Here is a 13,860-nt window from a genome sequence, read left to right as displayed (position 1 = left end):
TAGCCCAGAAGCAACAAAGCCCACATGGAAGCAGCACACCAACATGTGTGATCATGAAGGGCTGAAGGGACCAGGCTTCAAACACCAAAGGAGGGAAAAAATCATATCATCGTCAATGAGGGTGACGTGTGATGGGGATCCAATGCCCATCTGTAGACAACTGGACCTACCTTGCAGAGGGGTAGTGGGGAGGAGATAAATCACTTAGGGTTCAGTGTAGCAATAATGAAACCCACAACCTTCCTCTAGTTCTTAAACGCTTCCTCCCCCCAACTACCATGACCCCAATTCTGCCTTGCAAACCTGGTTAGACCAGGGTGGCAGGTGGACATTGGGCCTCCTCATGCGCATTCCCATTTTTTTCTTTTCTAAATAATTTTATTGGGGGCTTTTACAACTCTTATTACAATCCATACATATACATCCATTGTGTCAAGCACATTTGTACATTTGTTGCCATCATCATTCTCCAAACATTTGTTTTCTACTTGAGCCCTTGGTATCACCTCCTCATTGTTCCCCTCCCTCCTCCACAACTTTAACATTGCTTGTTCACTGTGGCTCTTCTGTCCTCCGTTCATTCTTACTGCCTCTGCCTCTCACATTGCCTGTTCTTGTTCAGCTGCATGTACAGTGTAATATTTTTCAGTATCAAGTAACATTTTAAGAATCTATGTGTTTGTTCTTCTGAAAAAAGAACAACTCCCATGCACAAACTCTTAATCTCAAATTATGCGTCCACTGTATACCTCTTATCTTCTCCCATCAACTATTCGTTTGCCCCAACCACCTTACTTATGATTCTGAGCATGCAAGATTGGGTTTGGGAGATTTCTTGTCCCCAATTTGTTTACATAAATGCCAACTTCAGTTCCTGAAGTAAAAAGACTGAAGACAAAGTGCAGGTGTCATTTAAAAAAAAAAAAACAGTTCAGAGTTCTACAGTAAATTTCTGACCAAAAGTTTTATAAAGTATCTCGGTAATAACCATGGAGGTGGGAATCGCGTGCCGTGAGGCTCAGTTTGCCATATTCTCCACAGCTCTTCCCTCCATGTTGACACTTTTTCCTTCTTAGAATTTTAGCTAATTTTAGAAATGTTGTTTTGATCTGTCAGCGCCCCTGTTTACTGTTGCTATGTTTGCTAAAGAACTGTTGGTTGTAACTACTTGGTCCTTTATAGTCAGATATGGCTTGTTCGAAGAAACCACCGGAATACATTTTGCTTTTCTGTACCTGTCAGTAATACATGTATCAATATCAAAACTTTAGAGGAATAGCAAAAGTTAAAAAGAATTACAGCACTGCCAATTTCAAATGAAATTTCTTTTGTTTTGAAAGAGGCCCTAGCTATTAGGGAAATGCATTTAACTTCCTGACTTTGCCTGGGCAGCCTTGAAAGCTTAAAAAATAATACTACTAATAATAATAATTAAAAGGCAAGACGTAAATCGTTTCAAAGTGGAATTTGTCTCCTCTCCTCTGTAGGCAATCCACTCTGTTGCTTGGCATCATGAAGGAAAGCAGTTCATTTGTAGTCATTCGGACGGCACCTTGACGATATGGAACGTGAGATCCCCGACCAAACCAGTGCAGACAATCACCCCACACGGTAAGAGTGAGCACTTTTCAGTGCCACCGAGGTTGTGTTCGGCGACATAATGGTTTTGTTTGAGCTTGTGTTTGGATTTGTCTCTTGCTTTGTTTGTTTTTCTCACAATGAGGAGAGGGTTTTTCTCATTCGGCAGTGAATTAAAAATATGCATGTATATAACGAATACTATCTAACAAGCCAGGTACTGAAATCACAACCCTGTTTGTAGTTACAATTGTCAATTTGAACTCTTGGAAAAGCATTTCCCTCAATATCAAAAAGTAAAAAGGATATGCATGTTTTTGTGTTACAGCACCTACTCTAAGCTCTTTAAGCCATAAATAATGTTAATTGCTGATGTTTGTGTACCCTGTATATTTTGAAACATTTGGATCACTATAGGAGGTAAAGGTATACTCTGAAATAGTGTGCTGAGGGTCCCATCCCCAAGATGATCCCCAAGGTCAGTGATTCACTCAGAGGATCCACAGGACTTGGCATAATTCGTACTCCTGACAATTATGTATTATAACAGAAACACACAAAGCGAGATCAGCGAAGGAAAAACAGCACGAGTCAAAGTCTATAAGAAACCAGGAAAAGGCTTCCCTGAGTCCTAGCCCAGTGGAGTGACACAAGATGCACGTGTCTTGTGTCATGCTAGTTTAGCTTGTGTCATGCTATTTAGCAGTACATTTGAAATGCTGTCTGCCAGGGAGTCATGCCTAAGCCTAGGAGACCAGTGTTTACACTGAGGTCAGTCATGTAGACACCTGCTGCTTCTCAAACAAACCTCCCGCTTTCCAAATGAAAAACAGATTCCCCTTTTGGCATGTACTGCATTGTGAAGGCATGGTGAGCCCCCTTACAAGTGAGAGTGATGGGGAGCCCCTTGTCAGCTGAGTTCCCATATGCCAACCAAGGGCCAACCTCACAAACGGGCTTTTCTAAAGAGAGTTGTGCTAACATATTTCTGTATAAGTAGTATTTACAAAACTTACAAGGATCTTTAGGGTTTTTGTTGAAAATATGTTACAAAATCCTTCTTTAGATTTTGGTTATTTTTTTATCCCACTCAAACTTACTGCCACTAAGTTGATTCCAACTTAGAGTGACGGTAAATCTACGAGAAGTAGATGCATCGTATTTCTCCCACAGAGTGGCTGATGGGTGCGAACCACAGACCCTGGGGTTAGCAATCCAGTGCTTATCCGACAGTGCCACCAGAATGCCTTTGATTCCAGCTCATGGTGGTCCCATTCATAAGGTTTTCAGGGCTGTGACCTTTTGGAAGCTGATCGCTAGGCTTGTCTCCATAAGCACCTCTGGGTGGGTTTGAATTGCCAATCCTTATGATAATAGTTGAGGTCTAGGATCTAATGAAAGATGGAAGAAAATTGGAATCTATCATAAGGGATATCTTTGGACACACCTCTAAACTTGATGATACTCCTAAAATTACATCTGAAGATCTCCCAACCCCACTGGAACGTAGGAATTTGGAACACCAAAGAGGTGGCAATATCATGTTCACCCTTCATTTGGGTTTTAGGAATTCCTCTTGGTTACGTTGCCCTTGATCCAGCCCTGCCAGACCCCTTAACACCCTCCTTGCCACTGATTTTGGATCACTTGTTCCCTTGTCCCTAGGTTTGTTAAAACCCACTCCCCCCACCCCTTCCCCTTCTCCCATGACGCGCCCCCCCACCCCCCAACTGTCATCCTGTTGTTCTCTCTTTCGGCTTGTTTATCCCACCTATCCCGTCCAGGTAGATATGCAACATCAACAATATGTACCATCACAAGACTGAGTACAACAAAGCAACAATAGAAACTAAAACAATAGCTACAACAAGACACACACAAAAACCACTATAAATAGTTCAGGGTCTATTTGTTGGCCTTCACGAGTGCTTTCTAGTGCAGTCTGATGGGGTGCCATGCCCTGGCCCCACATCTATCCCTAGGGACTTCATTGCTCTGTTCCCCTGCTGCTCTGCTGCATGCCCCCAGAGGCTGGCTTCGGTGTAGTGAGCTCAGGGTGGGCACAATTCCTGCCGTGTCTCTAGCGTTGTCCCCAATAGTGCTATGGGTCAATGAGGAATGCTATGTCCTGTGGCCAGGCCAGCCCTGTGGTCGTCTCTGTGCATTGCTATTCTGAGCAAGAACATTGTCCTCAGGGCTTGGTGAGCCTGGATGTGCTTCACTCCCCGTCCCCCTCTCCTTTTCCCCCCTTTGATCAGACAATTCCCTCTTCTTGAGCTGTAGTTTCAGTGCTATCCTCTGACGTGAAGTCTTCTGGGAGGGAGGATGGTGCTGTCCACTTAATTGGTAATGACCCACAAAGAAATAGAGGAAAGAACTAAGAGGCAAAGGGTAGTTATAGAGATCTAAATATAGGCATATACAGATATAAATATATTTATATACAACAAGGGGGAAATAGATCTATGTACATATGTTTATTGGTTTAGTATTAAGGAAACAGATGGACAGAGGCTCAAGTACTCCCTCAACACAAGAACACTTTGTCCTAACAATCCGGCAGTCTGAGATGCTCACCTTCCTGGCACAATTGCTGAAGACAGTGGGTGCACAAGCATGTGTGATAAAGAAAGCTGATGGTGCCTGGCTACTGAAAGATATAGCATCTGAAGTCTTAAAGGCCTGAAGATAAACAAGCAGCCATCTAACTGAGAAACAACAAAACCCACATGGAAGAAACACACCAGCCTGTCCCGACTCGATTGCTGAGGACCAAGTGGGTGCATAAAGCAAAAGTGAAGAAAGTTGATGGTGCCTCTCTATCAAAAGATATAGCATCTGGGGTCTTAAAGGCTTGAAGATAAACAGGCACCCAGCTAGCTAAGAAACAACAAAGCCCACATGGAAGAAGCATACCAGCCTACCCCAACACTATCACTGAAGACAAAGCGTGTGCATAAGCAAATGCGGTGAAGAAAGCAGATGGTGCCCAGCAGTCAAAAGATATAGAATCTTGGGTCCTATAGGCTGGAAGATAAACAAGGGGCCATCTAACTGAAAAACAACAAAGCCCACATGGAAGAAGCACACCAGCCTGTGAGATCATAAGGCATTGAAGGGATCAGGTGTCAGGCATCAAAGACAAAAAAATATATATATAGCATTGTGAATGAGGGGGAGTGGGAACCCAGGGCCTATTGGTGGGAAATTGGACATCCCCTTGCAGAAGGACTGTGGGGAGGAGACGAGCCAGTCAGGGTGCAGTGTAGCAATGATGAAAAATACAATTTTCTTCTAGTTCTTGAATGCTTCCTCCCCGCCACTATCATGATCCCAATTCTACCTTACATATCCAGCTGGACCGGAAGCTGTATACTGGTACAGATAGGCACTAGAAACACAGGGAATCCAGAACAGATGAACCCCTCAGGACCAGTGGGGAGAGTGGCAATACCGGGAGGGTGGAGGAAAGGTGGGGTAGAAAGGGGGAACAGATGTTAAGGATCTACATATAACCTCCTCCCTGGGGGATGGACAGCCGAGAAGTGGGTGAAGGGAGACATCGGATGGTGTAAGATATGACAAAATAATAATAATTTGTAAATTATCAGTGGTTCATGGGGGAGGTGGGGAGCAGGGAGTGAGTGGGTGGGGCGAGGAGGGAGGGGAAAAATGAGGAGCTGATACCAAGGACTCAAGTAGAAAACAAATGTTTGGAGAATGATGATGGCAACATATGCACAAATGTGCTTGAAACAATCGATGGATGGATGGATGGATGGATGGATGGATGGATGGATGGATGGATGGATGGATTGTGATGAGTTGTACGAGCCCCCAATAAAATGATTTACAAAGAAAAAAAAAGTGGCAATAAAGCTTAGTTTCCAAAAATCGTTCTTTTCAAAGCTAGTAGAAGAAAGTAAACGTAGAATTAAGGAGGGTAAAAAAAAATACGAAGTGTAATACTGGCTTTTCAACTTGCCATTAATCTAATTTAAATTCAGTTTTGTAAGAGTGGTACAAATAATTTTTCCCCCTTGAGAGGAAGTTATTTACATGCTTCCCCATCTTCTCCATCATCCATTGTCTATGTCTACAAAGAGAGATGCTCTCCTTTGTCACCCAAGTTTGCCCCTTACCAAAAACATGGAATGTGGAAAACAGCAGTAAACCAGGATTTAATGTGAATTGGATTTGTCAAAAGCCTTCAGAATCCTTCAAGCTGGAGTTTCTCTTGAACATTTTCTTACCTTTATAATATTTTTTTCCTCAGGAGAACAAGTCAATTACTTTGTAAAGTATGTATCAATTTGGGTGTATTTGATATTTCTATAAGTTGTACATTTAGTCAATAAGAATCTCCTTGAAGGATTGATGTGTTCTTATTGCATCATTGTAAATAGAACTGTGTTTTCATTTGTCCTGTATTGGTAATGTCTCCTGCTCTGATAACTTGACTATCCATTAACTTATCCATTTAAAAATTATTCTTTTACTCTCTGACACGAATTATTTTCATTCAAGTACTATGTACTTATTTTAATCTGTAGTCAATAAGTATTATGACTTGAAGTCCATATGTTTGAGATTCTGTACACATACTATGTTTGTCATACTTTCACTCCTTAGTTTTGGCATTTGTCAACATTTCTTGGCTGAATTAATTATTACTGTGATGGTTGCCAATTGGCAGTTTTCCATTTAATCTTATAATTTTTTTTATACTGAAAACTTCGGCCTTTTGGAGCAGACTTTCAAAAGTAGTATCAGGTTCTACAGTTTGTATATTTTTGCTAAAAAATATTTTAAAACCAGTAAAGAATATTGATTGAATTTTCTTTTTTTCACCCCAAATTATAACACAAATAAAATGACTCTCCTCTCCTCCCCCTTCCCAGCCTCTCCAAGCAGGTGTTGCCGTTCTTTTTAATTTTGGTACGGTTTAATACTTTTAAAATGTAGGAGGTCAGAAGTACTAGTACTGACTAGTAAAATTTGGATTATTTTCAAGGGTTATAATATTTACTGCTTCCTTTTTTGCTTACTAATAGTGGTAGGCAACCTTTCAGAAGGAAACTGGTGTTGGTAACCAAGTGTAGTCTTAAAATTAAATGTATTCTTATACATTGAGGTATAACATTTGTTTGGCTACTGCAACAAGTACCATATATGTCATGAATACCATGTTGGTGGCATATACTTTTCAGTATTCTCATGCTTCGATGGATTATTCTCATTTGTGTATTATATTGTGGTCTTTTGTTTTTACTCTCTAGCCAAAATTTTTCTGACAAATTAATTAATGTGTCAGCCTTTTAAATTTTGTCTCTGTTGATTTTTCTAATTTCTGCCCTTCTGGTGATTGTCTAAGTATCTTATTCCCGAAAAACCTTACAGTGTTACCATTGCAGCCAGTAACTGATTTTACGTTAAAATCATACAATCACTCTTATCGTAATGTTGAGTGGTATGATGTTGAGTGTTAGGACCATCAAGATAATCCTCAAGAATCTGTATCATCAGCCTAACATAGGATTGTGAAGCTAGAAGGCTGTGGTCCATACTTCCTGGCTCAGTTACCTTAGGGGAATCATTACTCATTTCTAAACAACTCTCCTTGATCAGTAGAAAGCCCGTAATGAAACTGACTCTAGCCTTGTCCACACAGTAGTTTTTAGTTTATTTATCCATTCCATTCATCAAACAAATATGAAGTGGGTCTGCTGTGCTGTGTAGGACACTCTGTGGGCATGTGATGAAATAAGCCACATGTAAGTGAATGCTCCAAGACATTGTGCATTACTATACACCATGGTTGTATTGAACCTAAAATCTGTATATGGCTACTTACTTGGCAGGGTAGAACAGCCTAAAAGATTTGTAGATTAGTGGTCACCGAATGTGTATTTCACAAACACTAGATTTGCTTATGCTAATGGGCTGTTTGAAGAAAATTAATTTCCTGGTTAAAACAGTTTTAGGAAATGCTTAATTAAAATGAAACTTCTTATTTACTAAAAGATGTTTTAGCCTTTGCTGTGAATGATGAATCTCAAGGGAGGGTGGAAGTAAAATATGTGTGTGTGTGTGTGTGTGTGTGTGTACACACACACATCAAAATAATTGCCATCAAGTAGATTCCAACTCGTAGTTACCCTATAGGACATGGTAGAACCACTCTGTGGGTTTCAGAAACTGTATATCTTTATAGGAGTAGAAAGCCTCATCTGTTGTGGAGCTGCTGAGTTTGAACTGCTGACCTTGTGGTTAGCAGCTGAACGTGTATCCCACCAGGCCACTAAGGCTCCTCTCCTTTCTTCTTTGATAGCCCTGGCATGGGGCTTACACACTTACCCTGATGCAATCATCGTGATTATGCAATTTGCTTGGACAGCATACCACATCTTCTCCCCTGAATTTCCAGACTGGGGTGATTTGTTGCAGAATGAGGCATTCTGTGATGGTCATCTTCACAAGAATCAAATGATTCCCAAAAGAAATGGCAATAATATATAGGGCTCAAGCATATTGCCCACAGTATGGATTATAACGTAATGGTAAAGAAAACAAAAACCCACACAACTGGACCAATAGACAACATTATGATAAATGGAGAAAAGATTAAAGTTATTAAGGATCCCAACACTCCTGGAAGCAGCAGTCAAGAAATCAACAATGTAATATATTTGGCAAATCTGCTGCACAAGACATATTTAAGGTGTTGAAGAACACAGGCATCTTTTGCCGAGAACTGAGGCAGGCCTGATCCAAGTCATAGATAGTCCTTAGGGCTGCCTCCGATACGTGTGAGAGATGAACAGTGCATAAGAAAAGCCAGACAAGAATTGATACATTTGAATGAGGGTGTTGGTGAAGAATATTGCGAAGGAACCAGGCAGGAGTGCCAGAAGAACAAACAAATATGCCTTAGAAAAAGTACACTCAGAATGCTTCTTAGAACTGAGGATGGTAAGACTTCCTGTCTCACACTTTGGACATTTTATTAGAAGAGACCAATTCCTAGAGGAGAAGATCAGGCTTAGTAAAGTGGGATCTCCGTGAAAGAGAGGAAGATAGGCAAGGAGAGGGATTGATAGAGTGGCAGCAATAAGGAACTCAAGTATAACAATTGTGAGGACGGCACAGGACCATGCAGTGCTCCATTCTGTTCTCCATGGAGTTCCTATGAGCCAACGTCAGCTGGATGGCACCTAGCATAACAACAACAAGAATAAGATTTTTTCCAGAATGACTCTAGTATGACCCTATTTTATTCATCTCGGATTCCAACACTTAAGTACAGTTAATTCCCTGGCTATGACAGATTTAAGCTTTAACAAAGTGCACTTATACTGCCATTATTGTTTTGTCTATGTCTGTATGTATGTCTAATCCTTGGTATTATGGATTCCCTGTGGCATAGGACAGGGCAGTCAGTGTTTTACTCTGTTGTGCATAGGATTGCTATGATTGGAACCAACTTGATAGTACCCGACAACAACAGACTGTCACATTATAGAAAATGATATTATAAATGTAATTTCTGAAATCTATTCATTAGGGTACTCAAACTACTTTTTAAGGAGTAAACCAAGAACAGGGAGCTTTGATTTTATTAAGGCTCACCGAAAGGAAAATGAACTTCAAGGTCCCCCAAGTAAAAGTCAACTTGTGTTTTCTTGGATGTCAGGACTGTTCACCCTGAGCGGTACAATCTAATGTGGGATCACAGACTTCTCCAGCAGCCTAAGGGAGTCATGTAATGTGTCGGGGCAGCTAAAGAAGGCAGGCCCTGCACGAGATGGGTTGACACAGTGGCTGCGGCAATGGGCTCAGGCCCAGGGACCATTGTGAGGAGGGCACTGAACTGTGCAGTGCTCTGCTGTCCATGGGGTCGCTACGAATTGGAGCTGACTTGCTGGCACCTAACAACAGCAGCAGCAGCAAGAGGAGTCATATGTTTTTATAAACAACAATCAGGCAGGGAATATGTCACTGTAATCATGAGATTTGTGGATTATGTACAGTTATAAGACAATACAAAGTTAATATTCTATAATATCTACTAATTTATTTTTGAATATATACTTCCTAGAGTTAATCTAGCAATAATAGTCTAAACTATATATTTTCATATATATACATACATACTGTGTTAATCTGGGTACTTTAAAGAAACAAATCCACAACTCACGTGTAAGAGAGAGTTTTATATAAAGGTTTAGTGTGCATCAAGAAAACATCCCAACCCAGTGCTGCCCAAGCCCACAAGTCCAACATTAACCCATATGTCCAACACCAATCCACAAAGTCATCCTCTCACAAAACAGATGCACTGATGCCGACTGCAGGAGGAAAGCTGAGTCAGTGAATGCGTAAGTATCTCAGCGCTGGCAGGGGCCTCCACACGGCTGCTCCAGCACCCAGGGCTGCATCGGGGTAGGTCCATGTGGCTTCTCCTCAGGGATGTCTTGCAGGAAGTGATCCTTGCCAGCTAAAGCAGGGAACTAGCTAAGGCAGCTGCACCCTGGTCCGATCATCAGAAAGCAAGAGACCCGAGAACTAGAAAGGCGAGGCTCACTGAGCCATTTATTCCTCCACCCTTCAGTTAACTCCACAAGTGTTTTATCAGCTAGGTTAGCACAATAAACTAACTACCTCACATACATACATACATTCATACATACATACATTCCTGGGGACGCTGCACAAGCATTCTCCAGCATTTATCATCTTCATAAACATCTGAAAAATATAAACCACATTTCCCCCCCTCTTTTGCTTGATGAGGGTCAATTTTTACGAAGTTACATGTTTTTAGACTCCAAATCACATCTATTTTCTAAAAAGGCAGAAGGAAAGCTTAGGACATGCTAAAGTTTAACTGAGAATATGGAGCTTTGAGTCCACAGTCTTGTGACGTATGGTGGGTTAAGCCTTGTGCTAGTGACTAAGGTTGCCAAACAGTTCAAACCCAGCAGCAGCTCTGCTAAAGAAAGATGAGCTTGTCTGCCCTTGCAAAGATTCATAGTCTCAGAAAATCGGAGTATTTCTCTAGTTTTATAGGGACCCTACGGTCAGACTTGACTGGGTGGCATAGATTTGGTTTAGTAGGTCAGTGTTTTCAAACATGCCAAGCACCTCAGTTTCAGAGCACCTCCATGCGTTATCCCCTTCTGATCACGAATGTTGTTAGCCATTCCTTGATCATTGTTATAAGGGTACTTTATTCTGCATATACTATTTTAAAAATAGTTTTATTGGCACATGATCCATGTATCATACAATTCAGTCATATCAAACATAATGCACGTATCATACAATTCAGTCATATCAAGAAGAGTTGTCCAGTCATTAGTACAATTGATTTTAGAATATCTTCTTTCTTATACTCACTGTTATTAGTTTCCCATACCCGCCTCAACCTACCCCACTATAACCCCAAGGAACCATTAATTCAGTTATTATCTTTATAGTTCGACCCATCGTAGTCTTCATATATAGGAAATTATACAAAAACAAAACAAAAAAATGTAACAACAATAACAAAATAAAAAAATCTCAATGAGAAGGAAGTAAAATAATAAAAACTAGAACAGCTTACTAAAGGTAGATCAAGTGATAAGGGGTTAAATTTTAACTACACTGGCCATAATATATTTTCTAATGCCCTTTGCCCCCCACTCCTCCCTCCGCCTCCTCATGATAGCAAAGCTTTTTGATCCCTGGTCTATGGTCAGAGGAGATTCACCAGAGATTTAATCCACATGTATTTTTTGTCCCATAAGCATTTTTTTTCAAGCGGAAACAGTTTCTAAATGGGTCAAAGGGGATATCAAATAAAATATCATAACTGTAGCTATCATAATCGTCTTCACAGTGTTCTCTGTGTAATAACAAGGCTGTTTACATCCCTGGACTATGGTCAGAGAGTAGGCAGCCGGTGGCTTCCTCTACGTTGTGGGTTTGAATGGCTGCTCCTTGAGTTTTTAAGACCTTGGGCAGTCCCCGTCATTCCATTCTTACTAGTGAAACAGCTGTTGGTGGCATCCAGGCACTACCTAGTAGACCCTCGACTTCCGTGATCACTAGCTTGGGTGGAGCAAGGCCACATTTGAAAGAATAACTTGGCATAAAGAGAATGCTAACTCAAGTTGTTATATCAGTCTTCTCTGCATGTGTCTTTTCTAAATACGGGATTTTAGGCATAGCTTGGGAGGGGTGTATTAGAGTAAAGATATAAATATTAATCATTTTATAACACATCAGAGTATACATTTAAAGTTATTATGATAATCAAAATGATTATTCCAGCTTGTAGCATGGACATAACCAGGAACAAGTGTTTTAGGGTAACCAGCTTAGAATATCAAAAAGGCGGAACTACACAAAGGAGATACTGATTATATACAAATATTATCTAGGCAAACATTTATAATATCATCCTAGTTCTCCTGTTCTATTGATCCAAATATAAGAGGTAAAAATAAAATAGCATAAACTTTTTCTTGCTCAGCTAAAGGGAAATCAGGAGCTAATTTATGATCTAATAATACTTTAGCAAGAAATTATCAAAATCTTTGTTGAAATGACAGGCCATTATTGTTGTATTTGCAATCTACCCCTGAAGTTTATTTCTGGCCACTGGAAAATTTGAGTATGACCTTTAATTCAGCAAGAAGCTAGCTGGTTTGTCAGCTGACAAGCTGACTAAAGGTACCTTGGCTTTTTTTATTTGTAGTGAAGTAAATCTGTCCCTGAGTATCTCTAGTTTTTGTGTACCAGGCATTGGTAAGAAGAAGCTAACACGGTCTTTTCCGATGAGATTCTAGAAAGTCTTTTAGCGGATGGCTATTTCATTGCAAATATTCCCCTAGGACTACGTAGATCTGGGATATTTGCCTTTTGATCATCAAAAGTGTTCTTCACCTGTGAAAGAAATTCCTTAGAATATTGCATTAAGAATTGACAATGTTTTAGCACATCAGCTTATAGAGTTTTAGGATCAATGTAAGCAATATCAGAGAAGGAGGACCATAGGTCATCTACTAATTGTTTCAGGAGAGTAAATTTCAGAAATCCAAACAGTCTAATTAATCTTATTAATCAGATGTGTAAGAATTAAAGGGACAACCATAGATTGAGTTAAACGTACAGATTTACAAAGCTTTGAACGCTGGACTTTGATTATTCTTTCTATCAAGCCAGAAGACTGAGAGTATCGAGGGAAATGCAATCACTGAGAATCAAAATGAAAAAAACCTCAACCTAGTTCTCGAAGAATTTGGGCAGAAAAGTGAGATCCAGATTGCTAGAGATTTCAGAGGGTTTCCTAGGTTGGGATGATACTTTCACAATGCTTCTTGGTCACATAGCTTGCAGTGGCATGGCCACGGAGAAAAGTTGCTATCCAATGCAAACCTGTACACCGTAAGGCCTACTTATGACTGTTGAGGGCAGTGGCTGAATACAGTTTATTTGCAATTTGAATATGTGTCCAGTTGGCAGAGAATATCATCCATTCAGGACGACAAAATGTTTCCCAGCATCCTAGTTGGAACAAATAATGCAGTAACTGTTGGCAAATAAGAGTTTAAGAAATTATTTTTTCATGATTTCTATCATTAGCTCACATCCCAAATGAGAGTTACTATGTGAGTAAGGTTCACGTCATAGGAGCATATAAAAATTTAGGCAAGACCAAGTTCTTATTTGTCCCAGACCACAGTTTATCATTGGGGTTCAAGTTTTGATTTCTTCTCTGAACTAATTTCTGGTGTTTTAAGAGCATATCTAAAGTTAGCTCACAAAGTTCAGCATTATTACTTGGTAAATTTGATAGTTTTAGGGAAACGCAAACATATATTGGCCCTTGGTATTTGAAGGGACATTGTACAACACGGCACTACAAAGATTCCAGTGGTAAAATGAGATGCACCTGGAGGGATATTTGAAAGGACTAAATGGGGGATTGGAAACTTAAGGGAATCTAGGAATGACAGTGTGGTTCTTACAAGTCAGGAGCACGTATCCAGCCTGTATTAGTTGATTTTTTTCCCTGAGAGCACAGCGGTGTAGCAAGGACTGAAGAATGGTGAGGTCTTTATAAAGGACACTTCATACTCATTGGGGTACACCCTCCTTTTGCTTCTTGTTTGAGAGGAAACTAGAGAAGTTTTGGCAAAGTTTTGGGTAAGGGCATTTAGATTTCAGTTGGTTTGGAAGACATTTCTCGTCTTAAATCAGTAGATGTGAGGTCCTCTAAGCTTTTAAGAACTG

General features: G+C 40.3%; 1 protein-coding gene across 1 annotated transcript in view; it reads left to right on the top strand.

Annotated features, from left to right (window-relative positions):
- The window catches only part of STXBP5 (syntaxin binding protein 5), a 186,108-nt gene that overhangs the window by 78,796 nt on the left and 93,452 nt on the right, over positions 1 to 13,860 (top strand). Inside the window, 1 exon segment of the mRNA XM_030886748.2 lies at positions 1,488 to 1,611. Coding sequence (XP_030742608.1) covers positions 1,488 to 1,611 — 124 coding nt within the window.

This window comes from Echinops telfairi, unplaced genomic scaffold (assembly GCF_000313985.2).
Source record: "Echinops telfairi isolate 266 unplaced genomic scaffold, ASM31398v2 ScPeMD7_3533;HRSCAF=4204_0, whole genome shotgun sequence".
NCBI lineage: Eukaryota > Metazoa > Chordata > Mammalia > Afrosoricida > Tenrecidae > Echinops > Echinops telfairi.
Note: the sequence above shows the minus strand (reverse complement) of the source record. Positions and strands in the feature narration are given on the sequence as shown.